Consider the following 21379-nt stretch of genomic DNA (forward strand, 5'->3'; position numbering starts at 1 on the left):
ACCCAAAGAAGCAAGTCGGGGGGCGTTAAAAGACTCTTAAGGCTCCTACTTCAGGGACGACTGGACAGGGCCTTTCCTTGGCCAGGCCTTGGCTCTCAAGCCAGCAAGGGTGTCCATCTGCCCCGAGATGTGTCAGGCACTCTGGCTGCCCAGCCGGACAAAGAACAAAGCTCGACTTGGTGTTTTCTACTTTTATTTTCTAGAACAAAACCCATGCCACCTGGCAGGCCCCACTCCACAAGCACTGCCCGCACGAGCCCTATCCGGAGGCCAGCCAAGGCTGGGAAGAAGAAGGCCACTGGTTCTGGGGACAGACAACACGGCGTGCCCATCTGTTCATCTCTGGAACAGATGGTGACTGGCACTGAGAGGGAAGTGGCTTGCCCCCAGGGAAGGGTGTTCTGGGGTCTTGAGCCTGGCTGGGGACATCCCAGGCCAAGGCTCAGGTTGGGTTGCAGGGTGGGCAAGAACCAAGTGACTACACAGTCCCCACATTCGTACCAGCACTGTGACCCTATGAGCCCTCGGTCTGGGGCTGGCCAGGAGCTCCCGGCCTCTGCTAGGCCACCTATCATCCTGGCCCTTTGCGGGTCCTAGTGTGGGGCTGCCTAGTGTGGGCAGGGACCGAGCCTAGATGGCATCGCCATCACTGTCAGACTCGATGATGTCCAGCGGCTGCAGGCGCAGGGAGTCATAGTTGGGGGGTGGTGTGCCTGGGATGGGCAGGGTCTGCCCGTCGGGGTCAGCCCCGGGCCCGGGGCCATGGTTGGCCATGTCGGGCTGGAAGGCAAAGTTGGTGTGAGCCTCCACCAGCTCAGCCACGGTGGGTGGCGGGCCGGAGTAGCGAGCCTGGGCCCGCTTCTGCCGCAGGCTCTTGGAGAAGGCCACCAGCTTGATGACGGTGATCCACACAAAGTCGATGATGATCTCAGCAAACTCGATGAGGCACAGCACCGAGCCCCCCATCCAGAAGCCAAACTGGCCGCCCAGGTTGGAGAGCAGCCAGACAATCTGTGGGGAGCAGGGGTCTCAGGGCCTGGCGGGGGTAGGGGTCGGCCCCAAGTGCCTGCCTGGAGCTCGGCCTCATGGCTCCTGGGAGGTGGATGGGTGGTGGGCTGGGAAGGGGGCGGGGACCAGTTTGGAACTGCTTTCAGGACCTCCCTAATCCCTCTGTGGGGCTGGGAACCCTCGTCGCCCCCAGGGTGCTGGCTGGAGGCATTTGGAGCCCCCCGACTCACGTTATAGGCTGCTGACTCCTCAATGGTGCGGTAGTTGAATTCTTGGAAGTAGATATTGAGCTTGACAACCCCCTTCCTGCAGGAGGGAGCGAGAAATGCTGGTGCCCTCTCCCCGACACACGCACACACACACGTGCACACGCACACACGCGCAAGGCCACCGAGGGGCCGCCGCAGCGCTCCTCTGCCTGAGCTCGCAGGCCAACTCCCACAAGCGGTGAGGTTCACACAGGAGCCGACGGTGCAGCCCTCACTGGCCCCACGGGCCCCAAGGGCACCTGCGTCCAGCACCCCTCCTGCGGGCCCCATCCTGAACCAGCTTCCTAAAGGGTGCTCTGAGCTCCCGTCTCCCACCAACCCCCAGGGCGGCCCCGCCCATGGGCAGTAGACTCTGCGTAGATCCTAAGCCTCTGTCAGGGGACCGGGGCGGAGAAGGGCGGCCGGGTGGGCGTCCCCTCTGCACCTGCTGGTCCTCAGGCTGCGCTCTCTCGCCTTCAGGCTTCTGCCTGGATGTCTTCGCCTCGCGTTTGTCTAAACAACTCCTCCTTGGACGTTAGCTCAAGGGCCACCTCCCTACAGTCCCTCAGGCGCATGGAGGCTCCCTCCCTGCTCTGCTCCCACAGGGAGGGTCTGGTCCAGACTCGGCACCATGAGGCCTGGCTGCTTCTCCCTGCTCTCTAGGCTTGAGCTTCCCGATGGCATGGGCCTTGTGTCTTCCTTGTGCCCAGTGTATGCTTGTGTTGAGTGGATAGAAGGATGGACAAATGGATGGAGGTGGGGTGGGTGGATGGACGAGAGGAATAATGGAAGGATGGACAATGGATGGATGATGGGTGGGTGGATAGATGGGTGAGTGGACTGTTGGATGGATGGAAGACTATACAGATGGATGATGAATGGGTGGAGGGGTAGAAGATTGGAAGGATGGTGATGGATGAATGGATGGACAGACAAACAGGTGACAGATGGAGGAACAGGTCCTCCTCTAGGAGTGGCAGACTGAGTCCCCTTGGCTGGCCGCTGCTCCCAGTGCTCCCTCTCCCAGGCTTACTCCTGGGTCTGGCGGGCGTGAGGTGTCTGAGTGGCTGCCCTGGGTCCACACCCCTCCCTGAGGCTCGAGTTCCTGCCCTCTTCTGCTTTGCCCAGCCCCGCCCGACGCCAGGCTTACCTGCTCAAGGTGATGTTGGTGCTTTGGTCTCGCTCCTGAGACAAGACGTGGAAAATCCAGTCCTGCAACCCAAGAGGGCAGCTGAAAAAGACAGTTCCTGCAGCATCCCCCCCAGCCCCGGGCCCCGCTACCTGCAGGGGCAGGCCGCAACCCCGTGTCTTCCCGAAAGGGCCCACGTATTGGGACGAGGAGGAGGAGGAAGGAATAGTGCATAGGGTGGCCGCTGTCATGGAGAGGAAGCACCAGGGTCTCCAGACCCTTCCCCCAGAGGCCCAGCCATCCCCTGCCAGCTCGCTCCCGCCTCTGGCCCTTGCACTCGCTGTCCCTCTGCCCGGGTCCTCCTCCCCACCCCCACCCATGGCTGGCTCAGCTCCACCTTCCTGTTTTCACTCAGATGTCGCCTTCGTAGAGGGTCCTTCCCCGACCGCCCCATCTGAGAGCTTTCCCGTTCTCTCTCATCGTCTACTTCCTCTACAGCGTTACCACACTTTGCAATGATCTTATTTCTGTGTATCACCTGTTTCTCGGACTGGAACGTAAGCGCTGTGGGGACAAAGGACTGTGTCTGTCCGGTTCACTGCGGTGTGCCCAGCACAGTGCCTGGGGCCACGTGGATGGAAGGGAAGGGAAAGGGAGGGCAGAGCGGGAGCACTCTCTCCAGGGTTCCAGGTGGCCTGCAGACCTATGCCCAGACCTGTCCCTAGCCCAAGGACGGGAGGCCAAGAGCTTGGCCACTCCGCCATCTCACCTCAGAAGCTTCTGAAGGCCAATCGGCCATGGAGATGGTCATCTTATACTGGGTGTCACTGGAAGAGAAAAGGCAGAACTGTGGGCTGTCCCAGCCAGCAGCGCCCCGCCGCCTGCCCCACCACCTGCCCCGCCGATGTGTCGTGCCCACGCCGCACTCACTTGCAGGATTCCTTGCACATCCCGATGCAGGCTTCCCTCTGGTCCAAGCTCCTGTGCAGCTCCGAGTAGCAGTAGACTGAGCGGGAGAGAGGTGGGCAGAGACCCTGAGCTGGCTTTTTAGGTGCTTTTCTCCCCCACTGTGAGCCTCTGGCTGTCCTCCGCCCTCCGGGCCCTGGGCCACCTAAGGTCTGCGGTTGCCGGTGGGGGAGTTGTCTCAATCCAAACTCCCGTTGTGGAGAACCACCCAGCCCCCAGTCCCCCACATCCAGCCATTTGCCCTAGCCTGGCCTGGGGGACCCTCTCCCCACACATCCAGACCCAGCTCAACAGACCGAGGCACCTTCCACCTGCTTGTCTTCCCCATTCCCAGTGGAAGCCAGGGAGACGGGGTCATGTCGACGGGGTGGGTGGTTGGAAGGGGTAACGTTTTCCCCTCTTGTACCATATTGTGTGGATTTCAAGAGGTGGTGGGACCCCCTCTGCCACTTACAACACCCACCAAGGTGTTTGGACACCAGCCGTCTGAGCCTAGCAGGCACGCGCCTCCGCCCCCTCGCCCTCCCCTCCCCTCCCTCTTCCCTTCCTCCCCCGCCTCCTTGTTTCAAGCCCTTGGAGGCCACCTCCCTCTCCCCTCGCTCTAGTACCCCCCAGAGTGACCGGGTGAGCTCACACAGACACAGTGCTGAGGCCTCATGCATGCATGCGCGCGCGCACGCACGCACACACACACACAGTGTGCACACAAACCAGCATGCATGAATGCAGATGCTGGAAGCACCCCCTGCCCATGCACAAACACGCAGATGGGCACCACAGTCCCGAGTGCGCCCTCACATCAAGATACACAAACACCCTTCCCCGTGCATGTGTGAAAACGTGCATGCACAGACACGTGTACTCGCCAGGGCTGCACGCCCAGGCTCCCACATGCGAGAGCGTTTCCATGGCACACAGATAGCACGCGGACGGTCACTCGCACAGACACGTTTCAAGCGTGCACTTCACGGAGTCGAGGTGGGGAGGGGAGCCAGTCCCCTGGGAGACGGTGCTGGGGAGGGTGGGGCCGCGGGCCGTGGCAGAAGGCCTGGGCACACCCCTAGGCCCTGCTGAGGGCATGGAGCTGTGCCCCTCCCTGGCGGTCAGAGCCTTTGTGGACAGGTCCCGCTGGCCAGGGTCACCGACGCGGGCCACCTACCCCAGTCCGGGAAGTCCTTGTCGTTGCAGTATCTCGCCCCCTGGGGCAGTGGGTACAGATAGTAGCCACAGCTGCAGTTCTGGATCATGTGGTCTTGGAAGCATGAGTGAATACAGGCCTGGGGGGTGGCAGGGAGAACACAGACATGACTGGTGATGTCCCCACCCCAGCCCCAGGCGTAAGGCGCCCAGGGAACTTAGTGCCCAGGCCCAGGGAGCACAGGGAGCCAGGAGAGGTGTCCCTCTGGCTCAGGAGTGGTGGTGAGGTGACTGAGCTGTTCCTACCGTCCCTCCCTGTCTTCTGTCTCCTGCAGAGGGACTCAGACTGGACCCCAGCTCCCTAAGGATGGCCCCTGCCACCTTTTAGAGCTGGGCCCCCACAGATGACATGGGGAGGGGCGGCTTGTTCCGAATCCTGCAGCTAACGCTTGGATAGGTAATTCTTGCTATGAGGCTGCTGCAGGCTCCTGAGCCCTTTCACGGAAGGGCCCAGAGGGGCAGCTCTGAGGCAGGCGGGCGGGGGCTCCGCGGGCTCTGAACGCCCAGCACTGCGGGGAGAGGAAGCAACAGCAGAACGTGCCCTGGGAGGGGCGCGGGGAAGAGGGTGCAGCGCGCCCAGGGCTGAGCGATGAACCTGTACTCGTGCCGGGCTTCCAGGCCACTCCAGCCTGGTTTCCGTCCACCCAGAGGCCAGCTGTGTGTCCTGCAGCCAGTCACTAACCTCTCGGCCTCAGTTTACTCACAGGTGGAACAGGGTGACAACCGGCTGAGGTGGGGAGGGCTGGGCTTGGCCTCAGCGAGGGCGGGGTGGGGTGGGAGGTGGCCAGACTCGTGGGAGGGTTGAAAGCATCAAGTGATGGCGGGGTGCAGGCCAAACCTTAGTGCAGCATCTCGCACACAAGGGTTCTCCCCGGGGCACCCTAGAGTGCAACCCCTCCAGTCCTAGGCCTCTTCAAGGGCACACCTGCTGAGTGGGGATGGGAGGGGCAGCCCTGGGCCCTGGGGAGAACCCAGGGACTGGACCAGCTCCATAGCCGCAAGTGTCACAAAATCCACTACATCACCCTGTGGTCACAAAAATCCAGCAGAGCCAGCCTTGCTGGGACCAACATGCCCAGGGCGTGCACCTTGGGCGCTGTGGCGTGGGCGGGCCCCTGGGTCAAGAGGCCTGCTCCGTCCGCCCACCTGGATGGAGTAGGTCGTGTTGTGGTCGCTGTAGATGTTGTGGACAGGAACATCAGAGCCGTTCACGGTGCAGTGGCTGTAGGGCTCGCCTTTGCGCTCCAGCTTGTCCTGGGTGAGGAGGATGTTTGCGGGGACCCCTGGTCACTCCTAGGAAGCCCCTCTGTGCCCGCCTCCCAGTAAGCATGTGGGTCTACGGATGCCAAAAGGGGGTGGCGAGCCGTGGGCCCCTCCCCCAGAGCACAGCTGCCTCACTGGGAGCCAGCCAGGGGCAGGGTAGGAGTGGACAGTGAGGGAAGGCCAGGGCTGGGCGGCCCGGTCCCCTCCCAGGCTGCACTGGGCCGTGTTCGTACCACCAGCACGCCGATGGACGTCTCGGTCCCAGACATGGCGTAGATGCCCTCGTCTTTGACGAAGGGGTACGACCTCTGCTCGTGAAGCAGCAGCCGGGCGCCGGCCGTGGACGTGAGGAAGGGCACGTAGTCCTCCTGGCTTATGTCCAGGACCAGCTTCAGGCCTGTGGGGCAGGGGGCCGAGGTTTGAAGGGGGCCCACCCCCGAGTGCCCGCTGCCCGCCCGGCCCAGGGCGCCTCCGCGGCCTGCCCAGGAAGCAGGCTCCCCTTGCGAAAACCTAGCCTGTCGGCTCCACTGCCTCTTCGCTGGGCTCCCCCCACGACCTCTCTTCCGACCCCTCTTCGCACGGTGGGAGGTCTAGGGGCTCACGCAGTCCCGCCCCGCCCCCACGTCCTCCCAGACCTCCTCTCTGCTCCCCGTCCAGCCCCCTTGGCGCCCTGCTCCTTCCTGCCGCTGAGCCCTGGGGAACGCTGTTCCCGCCCTCACCCTTCACCTGGAAAGCCCTGCTCCTCCCGACATCGCAGCCCAGGGGCCACTCCCTCCAGGGCCTCCCCCACGACCTCGGGCCCTGCCACCCGCTCTCCCAGCTCCTCAGAAGCGCCTGCCTCACTCTCGTGACTGTCTGTCCATCTCCCACCCCCCCCACCACTCGCCTGCGCCCTTCTGAGGGCGGAGACCAGGCCCGTGACTGTGCCGGGGGCCAAGGACGGCGAGGCTGGCGTCTGGCGGGCTACACTACGTGCAGGGTGCTGGGCCACGTGCTCTCTCGTGCACGGTCTCACGGGTGCTTAGGAGAGGCACCCCTTATCCCCATTCCACAGATGAGGGAACCGAGGCACAGAGAGGCCACCCGGCGAGGGAGTAGCGTTGCTGGGGTTCTGACACCAGCAGCCGGGCTCCTCGATCCTAATCTTCTGCCCCATGAAGCGGGTTGAGTGGCACCCCTGAGACACAGTGTTGGCACGGGCTGGGCGGCCCATGGCCCTGGTGCCTCCTGCATGACTGAAGCCACAGCCGCCCGAGCCCACGAGCCTTTCCGGAGCAGGCCAGCCGCCACCAGCCTCCTCCTGCCCTCCCCCCCGCCCGCATCTGTCCTCGGTGCCCTGTCTGCCTGTGGCCCTCTCTCTCTCCCAGAACTGCAGAGTCACGCAGCTCAGACCCAGGGCTCTGCCAGGCATCAGCTGGGCGACTCGGGCGAGGCATTCAGACTTCCCCTCGCATGCCCGGGCCGCCGGGCTTGGCCGTTCGCCCGCTACGCCACAGGGACCAGTGAGGTGTACACTGCGTCCTGTGCCACGGGCACCACTGTCGAACCGGGAAACCGAGGCTCTCGGAGCTTAAGTCTTCTGCTCAGTCTCGCCCAAGGCGTGAATGATGGGGCTGAGACTTCCCCGGACACAGCCGCCTGAGCTCTTGACCGCTAAGGTGCACCGCCTCCGAGTCCCCACTTTGCTCATCGGCAAAATGGGGACACCCAGGGATGTGGGCCAGGGGATTGGATGGCTGGGGAGGCATCTCCCCATACACGGGACAGGCTCCCCACGGCTGCTCGTCCCTGTGCCGGGCCCCACCCAGCCCGGGGCCTGCCCCTCAACTCCGGATGGTAATTTGGTCTCGGCCCCACGTGATGGGGTGTCTAAAGCTTCACGGTTCCGCCCCCAGGAGGAACCAAGGCTTACCGAACTCGACTCCGGGGTTGGCCGAAGGGACTGCCTTCTCTGTCATGCCCCAGTTGAAGATGTAGCAGTTGCCATAATCGGGGTGGAAGAGGGTCGTGAAGTTCCTAAGAGAGACACCAGCAGCTGGAGGACAGGCCCCCCTGCCCCCCGCCCTTACTGCTCGGAGGGGCTCAGGAGGGCAGAGTTGAGGAACGGGGCGTTCCGTCCGTCCCCCCAACAGCAGCGCACGGGGGACAGGAGAGGAGACGCACGCAGAGCGGAGGCCACAGGGAGACGAGGCAGAGTGGTTATGCAGACGTGAGCCGAGGAGCGCCTGGGGCCAGCGGAGCTGGCAGAGGCGGGACGGGGTCTCCCCGGACCCTCCGAGGGAGCCCTGTGACGCCCTGACTCTGGACCTCGGGTCTCCTCTGTGAAAGGAGAGCCCCGTGGTTTTAAGTCGCCGCCCTGGCAGAATCCAGAGCCCCTGGAACTCCAGTCAAGAGGGAAGTGGCCTGAGGGGAAGGGTCAGAGTGGGTGTCACTCAGGAGATCGTCCACGCAGAGGCCGAGGAGAGAGGACAGCAAAACTGGGCACGGAAATGTCCCATCCGTGTCACCGAGCCGTTTCCTAAGGGAATAATTCAGCCTCAGGAAACGTTCCCACAGAGATGCTCACCGAAGCAGAGAGACGGTATGACGTCGTTTCAAAGAATTCAGTTAAAAAAAATTTTTTTTTTTTTTTTGATACGGAACGTTTCAAACGTCTAAGAGTCAAGAGAACGCAGCCCACTGCCAGCTTCAACGGTCGTCACCCTGGCCAGTCACGTTCCTTCTCAACCTTCCAAGTGTTTTTGAAGCAAATCTCAGACATCATAATTTGTGATCATTTCATATGTATCTCTAAAAGGAAAAACTCAAAAAATAATGCAACTACCGTGTTAAAAATAATTAGCAAAAATTCCTGCCTATTGTCAAATATTCAGTTCAAAGTTCCAGGTGCCTCCTGCGTGGCACTTTGTTTTTACAGTTTATGTTTACGTTGGGATCCAGCTGGTGTGAACATGTGACCGGCTGATAAGTCTTAAATCTCTTCTGATCTCTGCCTCTCCCCATCTGACTTTTTTTTCTTGCAATATTCCTATAAAAAGAGTTCCAGTTTGATCCAGCTAATAATCGAAGAGGAAGAGATGTAATTAGAGTATACGATTGGAGTGTCGCATAATACAAAATACGTCATTTTGCACTCTCGTGAGTGAATGGCTCTGGGCGACGTACACCTGTGGTGACCAATGCTGCGTGTCTCCTGTTGGATGAGCCGCCAAGCCAGTGTCCTGTCCCAAAACGGAACCAAACACAACAAAAAACCCCCAGCCCTGGACAGGACCGAGCGTCTGTCTCTCACGACCATTCGCGACCAATGCTGGAGGCGGTTCAGAGACGTCCCGGGAGGGCAGTCTGCGCGATCCAGACCGTGGGATCTGGATCTCCACGCCGAGGAGCGTAACCCAGCTTCTTCGACAAATGCATCGTGACAGAGGGACAGGGTTGCGATCACAACGTGCGGGCGGTGACTGGATCCGGATTCGAACAGAAGAGAGTGACATTTCCGAGTGCCACGCGGCCGGAGGGGCGGTGCTGTCGAGCCTCCGCGAACTGGGAGGGGGTCGCGGCACTGTGGTTCCATGCCCGCGCTCGTCACAGGCGGGAGGACGTGGCGTGCGGGTTCGCTGCGGGACAGCGCAGCCAGGGGTGTCGGGCGTGGGTCCCGTCCAGCGGCCGTGGGTCCCGGTGGGTTCACCGTGCCCTGTTCTGTCTGCGTTCTCCGGTCTCCGTAGGAAGTAGCTTTAAAACAGTCTTTGGATGTTTTCATGTTGTTTTTCTTATTTTATTATAAGCAGGAAGGAAGGGGACCCCAGGGTGTCTGATGCACAGATGTCACTGCAGTGCCTTTGCTTGGGGCCAGGCTGTGCCGAGTAGGCCTGTGACAGCCTCGCGCGTGAGCCTCCTATAACCCCGTGAAGGCAGCTGCTCGTGTCCCTGTGCTCAGATTTGGGAGCCGTTCCCTCTGTCTGTGGTAGGCGGATGAAGGGCCCAGGGCGGGCTGTGAAATCTGGTCCTCAGTGGGGACAGGGAGGCCGGGAAGCCCATGCTCCTTCACCCAACCAGCGTTCATGGGGATGGGCCCTGGGCCGGGGGCGCCAAGGCCAAAGATGTGGGCCTGCCCTCGTGGGGAGACACGGCGCAGTGTCGGGCAGTGCCTGTCTTCCAAGGTGTCCCGCCAGGTCAGCCGGGTCTGAGCCACCAGCACCCGCAGCCCGGATCCCCCCCTGCTCACTTACAGCCCCCCTCCTGCATGGCGACCAGGCGGTCATGTAAACTGCAAAGCAGACCAGGGCACATCCCTGCTTAGACCCTACAGACACACTCCGGTGACATGCCAGGACATCGATGGTCCAAGGCCCTCGTGCCCTCGAGCCCGGGATGTGCTCTGGCCAGCTCGTCAGATAAGTGGCTTCTTCTCATCGCTCAGGTTTCATCTGCTCCCAGACCGCCCCGTGCACTCACTGCCCGGCCCAGTCACCCCGTCATTTCCAGTGCTGGTTTCCTTGGCGGGATGCAGCGAGATCTGAAGCTCCCCGTGTCCCCGACTGCTTGCCAATAGCCGCCTCCTGCCCCACGCGTGAGGCCGGCGGAGGTGGCTGCTGTGTGTTTGAGGAAGAGAGAAGCTGTGGGCCGAGAGCCCAGGCCCCGCTAGCTGGCGAGCTCGGGGCAGTCGCTTCGCTTCCCCGTGCCCGCCTGCCCCACCCGTCACCCTGGGCAATAAGGCCCGCTCCTGGAGGACCGAGGGGAGGCCTGGGTGCCAAGCGCACGGGAGCTCAGCAGACGCCGGCTGCCGACGCGCTCCGCTCCCTCAGCCCCACGCATAGGAGACAGGAGCTCAGTAAATATTTGTCAGCGTTACAGATTGTGACATGTGCCGAAGCACCACAGAGGGAAGCATGAGGAGCGACAGCTCGCTCCCCCGGGGGGGGCCGGGGAGGCTGCTCGCGAGGACTCTGGGGCTGAGTGAGACAGAGGGGAGCCTAGGGAGTGGCAAGGAGGAAGGGCGGGAGCGGGGGGCCGTGGAGGCCTGGAGGGCAGAGCCGGCTCTGGGCGTCCTATAGGTGGAGTCAGGGCTGTGGCCACAGGGGAGGGACGGAGCAGGGCAAACCGGCCGGAGCCGGGCACTGCTCAGGAGGGCCAGTCTCCGCCCAGCCCGTGGGGACACGGTGTTCTCGGCAAATCGTCCAGGACACCTGCGGCCCAGGTGCAGGAGGCTGCCCGGGGTGTGGCCGCATCCCCTCCCACTGCGGCTGCTCCCAGTTCTGGCCACCTCCGGCCTCAGACGCAGGCGTCTCCCTCTGAAACCTCCCTGGGGCCAGGGGCCGGGCGCACAGACAGAGGCCAGCAGGCTCCAGCGGAGACCAGGGGACGGAGCATCCCAGCAGGCAGCCGTGTGACATCGGCGGCACTGTGTGGCGGGGCTCAGGGCAGGCTTCCCGGGCAGGGCCGTACGTGCGTATTGCTGCCGCTCCTGCTCGTGGCAGGTGCACCCGCAGGGATCGTTAGCTCTGCCCAGCTCCTGGTTTCGAGCCAGCAGCTCCCATACCAGGAACCAGGGTTCCTGGGAGACACGACTGGTTCTGGGGCGAGGGCCTTGTGCACGGCCCAGAAAGTAAGGGTTGCTCAGGGTAAACGATCGAGACGTGTCAGAGCGGCCGAAGAAGCTCCCGTGATCCACAGAGGGTTCCTCGATAAACCCGACGAGCCCAGCGGCAGACAGCCACCTCGCAGGGTGAGCTGATCATGAATTCCTCGCTGGGCAGGTCACGGCGCGTGGTCACGCCCCAGGCCTGTGACTTCTCTAGTAAAAGATTCATCTCGGCCGTAAGCGAGCCCGGCCGTGGTTTCTGGGCATCCAGGTCGGCACACCTGTGGGGTGCCAGGGCGAGCCTCTCGGCCAGGCCCCCCGGCAGAGCCCCCTCCAGAGAGTGGGTCGTCTTGTCGGCCCCCCGCACCCTGCTCTCCTGCCTCCATGCGGGTGTCCTCACATTCCCGCCTCAATTCCAGACGCAGAAGAGAAAACGCACATCGCCACTCACCGGAGTGTGCGAGATCCTGCTCCCTGGCATCGTGCTCGGTCTGGCTCATAACTCGCCAACATTCTCTACAGGTTAGGACGTTCTTACATCAACACTCCCAGTGGCCAACGCCGGCCAGATGCGAGCGGAGAATAAATACGTGATATTGGATTACAACCCAAACACACACGGGTCCACGCGGGTAGAAATAAATGCTGGAACGAGGGCCCAGAGGGAGAAGCAACAAACTCGCCTCACAGAGGGGTGCAAACAGCACGCGTCCCTGCTCTGGGGCACTGGGACTGGTTCCCCTGTCCCCTGCTCCCCCTGCCACCCCCCAGAGGGAGGCTGGACATGGTGACTCGCCCACACAGAGCAGACCGTGGACGTGGTGCTTCACAGCGGGGAAGCCTGGCCCGTAGTGAGCACCTGAATCAGGTGGGGAGGGAGGACCAGCATCGTGGGCGGTGTCACGTGGCTAACACGTACCCCCGATATGATGTGACGAGGACAGCACCTCGCCTCTATGGTCGTCCCCCAAAACCGCCCTGTCTGCATAAACCCAGATCAACCCCTTTCTGCAAAGCACCCGTCCAGACACCATCAGTCGCCCAGGACGAGGAAGTCCGACACTGTCCTAGCTCGGAGGTGGCTACAGAGACACGGTCACTGGACGCAATGGGGTCCCCTGGGTGGAGTTCTGGGACAGGGAAACGTCACCGGGAAAAGCCAATGAAATCTCAGCAAAGTGTTGAGTTTGGTTAACGGTCACACGCCAGCCAGCGCCGGTTTCTCGGTCGTGACAAACGGCCACAGCGACGTGTGTCGGCAGCAGTGGCAGGTGAGAAAGGTAAGGAAACTCGACAATCTTTGCAGCTTTGCCGCCAGCCCAAAACGACCCCACGATGCAAAGCGGGTTTTTACAACGCTCCCGCGCCCCTCGCCGCGCCTGCAGGCAGGGCAGCGGCGGCCGGGCCCCACCTGTAGCGGCCGGGCCTCACCTGTAGCTGCAGGGCTCCGCCCCGAACAGGCAGGCCAGGATCACCTGCTCGCCCGTGTAGCTCAGCTTCGCCAGCTCCTGGGTCGGCACCTGCGAGAAGATGTTGGTGGCCTGCAGGGTGTACCACTCCGTCACGGCCTGGGTGACGCTGCTGAAGTTCCGGAAGGTGCACACGGTCCTGTTGACGGAGCACTGTGGGGGCGAGAGGGGTCCCGGTGGGCGGGGCTGCTGGCAGGCGCCCGTCACTGCCCCCGGGGCGAGGGCCCAGAGCACCCTGCCAGCCGCCCGTCCCCAGGCTGCCCCCGGGACTGGACCGCCAGCTGTGGCCAATGGGGACGCGTTTACACTCGTGCACACACGTATGCTCGGGGCTGTCGCTCACGCACTGCCACCCGGTGACAAGGACTCACACAGCCACCACCCGTATGTGACCTTAACACATGAGTGAACACAGTGCACACACATGTGCACACACACACACGCATGCACGCTCATGCACACCCACACAGACCGATGTCCACTTTGTCACCACATGCCATCTTGGTCACAACCGTGCACACACGCATCCATGCCCCTCCCCCAGGCCCAGACACCCAGGCTCAGGCGCGTGGCACCGCACATGCTCCTATGGGCAGAGACGGACACGGACCTCCGGCCCAACCCCTTCCGCAGCCCTCCTAGGACCTCCAGGTGGCCCAAGGACCCCAGACTCTGCCCTCTCTCTGCTGGGGGCGGGGCCGGGGTGCAGGGCCCTCCACCTCCCTGCGCCCGCCCACCACGGGGTCCAGCCCACCACGCCAATGTGGCCGACTGGCCCTGGGACTAATGGTGGCACTCGGCCACCCAGCGGCCTGCCTTCTCCTCACACTCCGAGCCGGGGAGCCCCGGACGCATGACAGTGCTGAGCGCTCACCTCGCCCGGCCCCGCCCTCCTGGCTCTCTGTCTCTTGTCCCACTTGAGTTTCATGGAAGCCCTGCCCCCTGGTCATGGGGGAACCGAGGCCCACACATGGGCACACGGGGCCTCCCGAGAGCTGCTGTGGCCCCAGGGACAAGCCCACTTTACCGGTGAGCACACGGGCACTGGTGGCTGGGTGGCACCAGGCCGCCCCAGCTGGTGCTACGTGCCGGATTGTGGGGAGACGCGGGGTGGGTCCTGACCTCGGGGGTGGCACAGGAGGCAGTGGCCTCCTCTGGGCAGCATGTGGCCCCAGCCTGGGTCTCTGACCAACAGTGACCATCAGGATCACCAAGGAGCCTGTTAACAGTGCAGACCCCTGGGCCGAGCCTCGAGCTGTGTGTCTGGTATCGCCAGGGCCTCCCGTCCAGAGAGAGCCTGCCAGAGAGTGGAGTCGACTGAGGGAAAAGCTGAGCCAAGGAGAGAAACAGCCCTGACGACAGCATTTGAACGCCTGGATCCAGCCACACCTGAAGCCTCAGGACCTCGCAGTATGTGAAGCAGCGAGTCCTTGTCTTGCTTAAGCTTGTTCGAGCTGGGTCATTTGCGTCCCAAAGTGTCTTGACTAACATACCAGCCTCTTCTGTTCTTTAAAAAGCTTGGCAAACAGGCACAGTGGGCACCGGCTTCCAGCCGGCCTCCTCCCTGGCGAGACCCAGATCATTGATGGGCCGACGCTCCCACCAGCCCCACTGCACGTGGCCCGTGGCCTCACTTACCAGTCTCATGGCTACTTTGCACCCTGGGGCATTGCAGGTCCTTCCTGGCACGGGGCTGCTGTCATTGTGACTGTCTGCAAAGAGGTCGAGGACCACTGGGTGCCGGGGGTTCCGCTCGTCGATAAGGACCAGGGGCGTGTGGTTCCAGATGGTGAAGTTCAGGGCCTTGGTGGCGTTGGTGTGGCTCGGCTCGGAAGCCACGATCCTCTCCAGGACGGCCTCCATCAGCTCATCCAGGTCCTTCAGCAAGTGCTTGACCTTGGAGTACCTGGGTGGGGAGAGGGCAGGTCAGCGGGGCAAGGGGACGCCTGGAGGCAGAACAGCCAGCCCAGGAACCCTGTGACTCCAGCGTGGCTGCCACCATGTGGAAGCACGCCGTGTGCAAGCACCCGCCTCGCCATCTCCCCGGCAGGCGTCCGCACGGTCGGCCACTCACCCAGCCACTCACGTGCTCGCTCACCCACTATTTAGTGAGCACCCACTAGGCGCCAGGCATGGTGCACGGCACGGAGGCTACAGGAGCAGCCGAGACGGGCCCGGGCGCGTTCCTCCCTCAGTCAGATGCAGAAGACCCCAAGCGCTCACGGTCCCTGGGTGCCGACCGCACGCCAGGTGCAAGGTGCGGCCTGTGTCTGATTTTATTTCATCCCTGCCACAGCCCCAATGAGGAAACTGAGGGTTGCCGTGGTTGTCCCAGCTCCCCCCAGTGGTGAGGGGCAGAGCTGAGCCACGTACCCGAATCTGGGGGGCCCCGGTTCGTGCAGCGGCTGTGGGTAGGAAATGGAGGGAGCAAGGGCCGGTCTGTGGCCCCTAATTCTACAGCAGTGATTCGGGGAAGATCTCGGGAACGGGAGCCAGTGTCAAGAGGCCGCCGTGTTAGAAGTGGTGACTGGTCAGTCTGGCAGAAACATGTCCAGACCAGGGAGTGTCCACACCAGGCCCGTGGTGGAGGCCCCAGGCCCCGGACCCCAGCCACTCCCCACCCAATCGCGACGAGACGCCATGCCAAAGTGTGGTCACCGGGGCGGTGTGCGTCAGGACCTCCTGCAGGGGAGGCCGTAAAACCCCGGACACAGGCCAAGTTCTGGTACGAAGGTGTCCAGAAGCCGGAGCTGACGTCAGCCTCAGATGCTGACACCGCCTGTCCGCTGACCGCTGGACCAGCCCCATGGGCGCACGGGGGGAGGGGGATGGGAAGGGCGGTGGGCTGTGGCTATGGGGGCTCAATGTCCACAGCTGCTGTCGAGCTTGGTGGGTCACCGCATGGGCGCCGGGTTCCAATCCTGACATGCCGCTGAGTATCTGTGTGGCCTTGGGCAAGTTAACCTCTGAGGCCCTGTTCCCTCGTCTATAAAACGGGGGGATTAAAATATTTACCCCAAAGGGCTGTCGGGAGGGTTTAGCAAGGCAATGCTTATAAAGCGCTTGGAGCAGTTCCTGGAGAGAGCGTCATTGTCACTATAATTATTAAGGGATCTTTTGAGTGTCTGCAAGGGCCCGCCCGAGTAGGCGGGAGACCTGTCACTAGAGAGCAGGGACTCTGCTGAGTAGAGCCCGCCCCGGGCCTTCTTTTGGACGAGAACGTTCTCCGTGACTCAAGCCACGCCGGCCCTCCTTGAACGCACCAAGCCCTGTCTCACTCCAGGGCCTTTGCACATGCCATGTACGCTCTTCGCCCTGCCTGGCTGTCTTCTACTCGTTCCTGGGGCATTTTTCTGACCTTCCTCAAGTCTGACTAGGTTGGGTCCCTTGCGTGTCCCCTTCATAGGCCTTGCCATCAAGTGGTTAGACAGTGGCCGCTCTGGATTCAGATCAGGCCTGAGTTCAAATCCCACCACTGCCCATTGTGTGGCTCTGGTCGAGTTCTCTGACCTCTCCGAATCTCCATTTCTGGACCTGTAAATGGGGGCGATTATAGGCGTGCCCGCCCCTGGGGCGGTCGTGGGATTGGAATTACAGATTACCCAAAGGTCAGTCAACGCGCGGCTTCCCATTTCATGAGCACTCGATGCAAGGTTGCTAGACATATTTTCTATCATCGCGTTATAATTCCTATTATAATTAATTCCATATTTAAGGAAAAAAGATTCATGTCTGTTTTCTCAGGTAGGCAGTGAAGAGGGCAGGGACTTCGTTTCATTCACTCACAGTGCCTAGAACAGTGCCTGGCACATAGTAGGTACTCAATAAATACATACCGAATCACTGCCTAGGCACTGGTGTGCACCAAGCCCCGACTGCCAGGCGTTTTTTGAGACTCTCATTAAGCCCAGGAGGTTTGTGAATTTTGAATCTTACTCACTTTGCCAAAGGACAAAAGCAAAGAGGGGGAGGAAAGGAAAGGAGAGAAGAAAGGGGCGTAAGAAAAAGAGAGAACGGGGAAGAGAAGGGGGAGAGCGGACAGGAAGCTGGAAGGAAGGGGGACGAAGGGAGGAAGAAGACGACCAGTCGCCCCGGAGGGCGGCGGAGCGCGCCACGGACCGCCTACCGGAAGGGGCTGGCGTTGCAGATGGTGACGGCGGGGAAGTCCATGGCCTTGAAGCCGACGGAGAGGGAGACGCTGACCTCCCAGCTCAGGTAGGTCTGGATGAAGACGCCCCACTGCCAGAGGACGAGGGAGGCGAACAGCAGGGTGAGCATGAGCCACATGGCCTGCTTCTTGGGCCCCTCGCAGATGATGCGCTTGGGGCCATGGGTGTTGGTGTTGTTACAGTACCACACCAGCAGCTCCTTGTACGTGTAGCCGGGGCCTTTCTGCAGCCTGTGCAGGCACTTCAGCAGGTACTTCTTCACCTGCATCGTGGCACCTGCGGAGAGACACAGGGGTGCCACGTCAGATGCGACACCAGCCTCGCGTCGTACGAGGATGTCCCACTCGCAGCTGGATCATCTCACTGGAGACAGGCAGACCAGGCTACATGTCACGGCTGTCCCTCCCTCCCTCCCTGCCTCTTTTCTCTCTTCCTGCCAACTATCATCCATCCATCCACCCATCCATCTATCCATCATCCATCCATCTATCCATCCATCCATCCATCCATCTATCCATCCATCCATCCATCCATCTATCCATCCATCCATCCATCCATCTATCCATCCATCCATCCATCCATCTATCCATCCATCCATCCATCCATCTATCCATCCATCCATCCATCCATCTATCCATCCATCCATCCATCCATCTATCCATCCATCCATCCATCCATCTATCCATCCATCCATCCATCCATCTATCCATCCATCCATCCATCCATCTATCCATCCATCCATCCATCCATCTATCCATCCATCCATCCATCCATCTATCCATCCATCCATCCATCCATCTATCCATCCATCCATCCATCCATCCATCATCCATCCATCCATCCACCCATCCATCCACCATATATCCATCCATCCATCCATTCACTCATCCATCCACCTATCCATCCATCCATCCATCCATCTATCCATCCATCCATCCATCCATCTATCCATCATCCATCCATCCATCCATCCATCCATGCACCCATCCACCACCCATACATCCAAACAAAAAGCATTTATTGAGTGCCTCCTGTGTGCCACGCACTGAATTAGCCCCTCTGGACTCGATGGGCAAAATGAACAAGGTTTCTGGCCTCTGGGAATTCCCAGCCTAGTGGACCAGTTGCTCTCGCCCCTCAGGTTCTCATCTGTAAAACAGCACTGGCTGCACCTAACTTACAGGGTTGCTGAGAGGGTGAAATTAGCCGATGCATGAAAGTGCTCGGCACATCAGCTACCATTAACACAAGTCATCGGCAGGTGCACAGGCATTAGTGAAATAATCCATCAGAACATGTGGTTACAAAACGTGACAGAAGGATCAGGATTTTGTGGCCTGAGCTCCCAGAGGCAGCGAGTAGGGTGACGGGTAAGAATGAGGACTCTGAATCCGAAATGCTTGGCTTCGAGTCTCGACTCTGCCTCTTTCTAGCCGCGTGACTTTGGGCGAATTGCTTTCTCAGTGCCTCAATGTCCTCATCTGTCAAAGGGGGACAGTCATAGATTCTACCTCATAGGGTTGCTGTGAAGACAAGGAAAATATGGAGACATTGCTGACATTTGAACACCTGGATCCAGCCATTCCTGAAGCCATTTATTCCTAGACTCATCAGATATGGGAACCAACGAGTCTTCTTTCTTACTTATGCCGATCCAGACTGGGTGTCTGCCGTTTGCAACCATTAGGATCTTAACGAAAAAGCAATTCACATCGCTCCACCTGTGCTGTAGTTACTTCTGCCTGCTGCTTCTCACTCCTGTGAGGTCCTATACCTCCGAGGGAAGAGGCTCCGTATCCCTGCCTGGCCCAGCCCGGTGCCGGGAACTCCACCAGGCAGAATGCCAGACCTTCACATCTAAACGGAGATCTTGAACTTGCCCAAGCACGTTCACTCCTGACCTAATTTTCTGACACAGTCGCATCCTCACCTTCCCGGTCAGTTTGTTCAAGGCTCCCTCTCTGACTCCAGTGCCTCTGCTCTGTGACGGAAATGAAGCTGCTTGTGCCTGCCCAGGCCATCATGGCTGTGAGACAGACGTCCACAGACCAAGCCAACCCCTACCTTCCCCAGAGGGCCCGTCCCCGGCTCGGGGAGAATAAAGTGCTACGTGTTTAATGATCCCGGCTCTACACGGCGCTTCTAAAGTTATTTCACTCTCATGTGCCATTACCCACAGCGATCAGCTCGGAAGCAATGGGCTCCGTCTGTCCCGGGTAGCCCGGTTCCCCAAGGCCTGGGCCCACACCTGGGGCCCCAATGAAGAGCTGTGGAGGACATGGACGAAGGACTTCTCCAGTGTCCGCCCTTTTCCAGCCTCATGTAATCGTTCCGATTCAGTCCAGGGGGAAGCGTCAGCTTAGTCCAAGCCCTTCCAAGGTCCTAACACCCTTCCAAGGCCCCGCTGACCTCCCGGTTTATCAGCGAGGCCCGAGGCACCGGTGTAGGTAGTGGAGACAGCAGTCTGTTTCCTTTGGGTTTTGTTTTAAGCGGGATCTTCTATTTATGTCAAGAGATACTGGCTTTTACTTGAGCTTCTTAAATACACTAAGTAAAAGAAGAAAAGATGCTCAGTAAATAGTAGGCAGCCAAAACTGTGACAATGGCAAGTAGATGGCAGGGGTTTGTCGAGTGCCGGCTTATCTTCTAACTACGGTTTGGCCCGTTGGGAGAGTAGCCAAGTAAGAATGAATGAATGCTACAAAAAAATTTTACGTCAGATTTCATCCCCGAGATGGTCTGTGTTTGGAACGTACACACGGCTTGAGTGTAGAGGTTTAAATCCCCTTACGGCTTCAGCCAGCACGCACAAGCCAAGTGGAGATGGACTCCGTAGCATGGACGCGGGCGGAGTGGATACCGTCACTCTGGGGGAGTCACAGATTGCTACCCACATCTTGGCCCCCAGCCTGTGGCCAGCGTTTCTGGCATCGGATAACTGCTGTATGCCTCCATTTCTGTTTTCTTCCAGAAGAATGAGAGGCTGCAAAGGCATGACCCATGACCCATGACCCATGAGGTAGCCTGGGTTTGCACAAGCTTTTTTTTCTCCTTAGCACGGTATTTTTTTATAATTCTTTTTAAAAAATAATAGCTTCCTTGTGATGTAATCCACATGGAATGCCATAAAACTCCTCTGTTTACAACGTAGAATTCAGTGGATTTTAGTCTATTCACAGAGTTCTTCAGCCGTCGCGAAACATTTAAAAATGTTTAGAGCGTCAATTCGATCTCAGTCGAAATCTCGGCAGACTTTTTGCAGAAATCAACAAGCCGATTCTAAACTTTGTGTGGAAAAGCAATAGAACGAAAATAGAAAAAAAAAAAAAAAAAAAAACCTTTGAAAAAGAACCAAGTTGAAGGACGTAGACTATCTGAACCTAGATTTACCGTGAGGTGCAGTAACCAGAACAGGGTGACGCTGGCGTAATGACAGACGTATTGATTAATGGAACAGACGAGGAGAAAGACCCGCAAAGGTGCCCCAGTAATCTGATTCAGCGAGGATGGTCTTTTCGACAAGAGATGCTGAAACACACAGATGTCCACAAACGAAAACGTGAATTTCAACCCCTACCCTACACTACATACGAAAATTAACTGGAAACGGATCAGACACCTAAACACAAGAGCTAAAACTGTAGACCGTCCGGAAAGAGAAAGTCTCCGCAACCTTGGGGTGGGCCAAGATCTCCGAGATAGGGGACTAAATCACGAATTATAAACGAAAAATCCTCATAACCTGCACTTTATTAAAATGGACATCTTCTCTTCCAAAGACACGTTTCAGAAAACAGAAGAGCAAGCCACTGGGGAGAGACTACTTGAAATAACACGTCTGACAAAGAATTTGTAAGCAGAATACGTCAAGGGTTCTTAGAACCCGGGACGAAGAACCCGACGAAAAACGAGCAGAAATGTGAAAAGACCGTTCATAAGGGATGACATGTGGGTGACCCGCAGCACACGAGAAGGTGCCGAATCCTGGTAGTCACAGCAGAAATGCAAATCGAAGCCGCAGTGAGGTGCCACCTGCCACCCACGGGGGCTGACGGCGCCCGGTGATGGTGAGGGTGTGGGCCAGTGAGGGCTCTCACGTGACCAGTCGGGGTGGGAATGGCACAGCCGATCCAGAAAACCTTCCGGCAGTTGCTCATACAGTCAAATGTGCACTTGGCCTATGACCTAGCAATTCCCCTGTGTTTATGCGAGAGAACCGAAAACACGTTCATGTGAAGACTTTTACGTATGGATTTGCAGCAGCCTTATTCATTCATAACTCCGATCACACGAGCCGACGTCCACCAGCGGGTGGCTGAGTAAACAGGTCGGGGCCTGTCCAGACCCTG

At 59.7% G+C, this 21379-nt stretch overlaps 1 protein-coding gene across 2 annotated transcripts in view; it reads right to left on the reverse strand.

The window, feature by feature from the left end:
- Window positions 1–574: 574 nt before the first annotated feature.
- Window positions 575–21379, reverse strand: part of SCNN1B (sodium channel epithelial 1 beta subunit) — a 27089-nt gene continuing 6284 nt past the window's right edge. Inside the window, exons 2-13 of one of the 2 annotated variants that reach the window (XM_006912525.3) lie at window positions 16988–17306; window positions 14500–14767; window positions 12824–13014; window positions 7724–7827; window positions 6045–6208; window positions 5695–5802; window positions 4511–4628; window positions 3316–3391; window positions 3155–3212; window positions 2407–2468; window positions 1239–1314; window positions 589–1011 (exon numbers count right to left, since the gene is read on the reverse strand). In XM_006912525.3, coding sequence (XP_006912587.1) covers window positions 631–1011; window positions 1239–1314; window positions 2407–2468; window positions 3155–3212; window positions 3316–3391; window positions 4511–4628; window positions 5695–5802; window positions 6045–6208; window positions 7724–7827; window positions 12824–13014; window positions 14500–14767; window positions 16988–17298 — 1917 coding nt within the window. In that variant the 5' untranslated portion in view covers window positions 17299–17306 and the 3' untranslated portion in view covers window positions 589–630. Of the gene's footprint in view, window positions 1315–2406; window positions 2469–3154; window positions 3213–3315; window positions 3392–4510; window positions 4629–5694; window positions 5803–6044; window positions 6209–7723; window positions 7828–12823; window positions 13015–14499; window positions 14768–16987; window positions 17307–21379 lie in introns of both variants that reach the window. The other variant, XM_025047238.1, reaches the window with a different exon arrangement.

Source organism: Pteropus alecto, unplaced genomic scaffold (assembly GCF_000325575.1).
Source record: "Pteropus alecto unplaced genomic scaffold, ASM32557v1 scaffold15, whole genome shotgun sequence".
NCBI classification, from domain to species: Eukaryota; Metazoa; Chordata; class Mammalia; order Chiroptera; family Pteropodidae; genus Pteropus; species Pteropus alecto.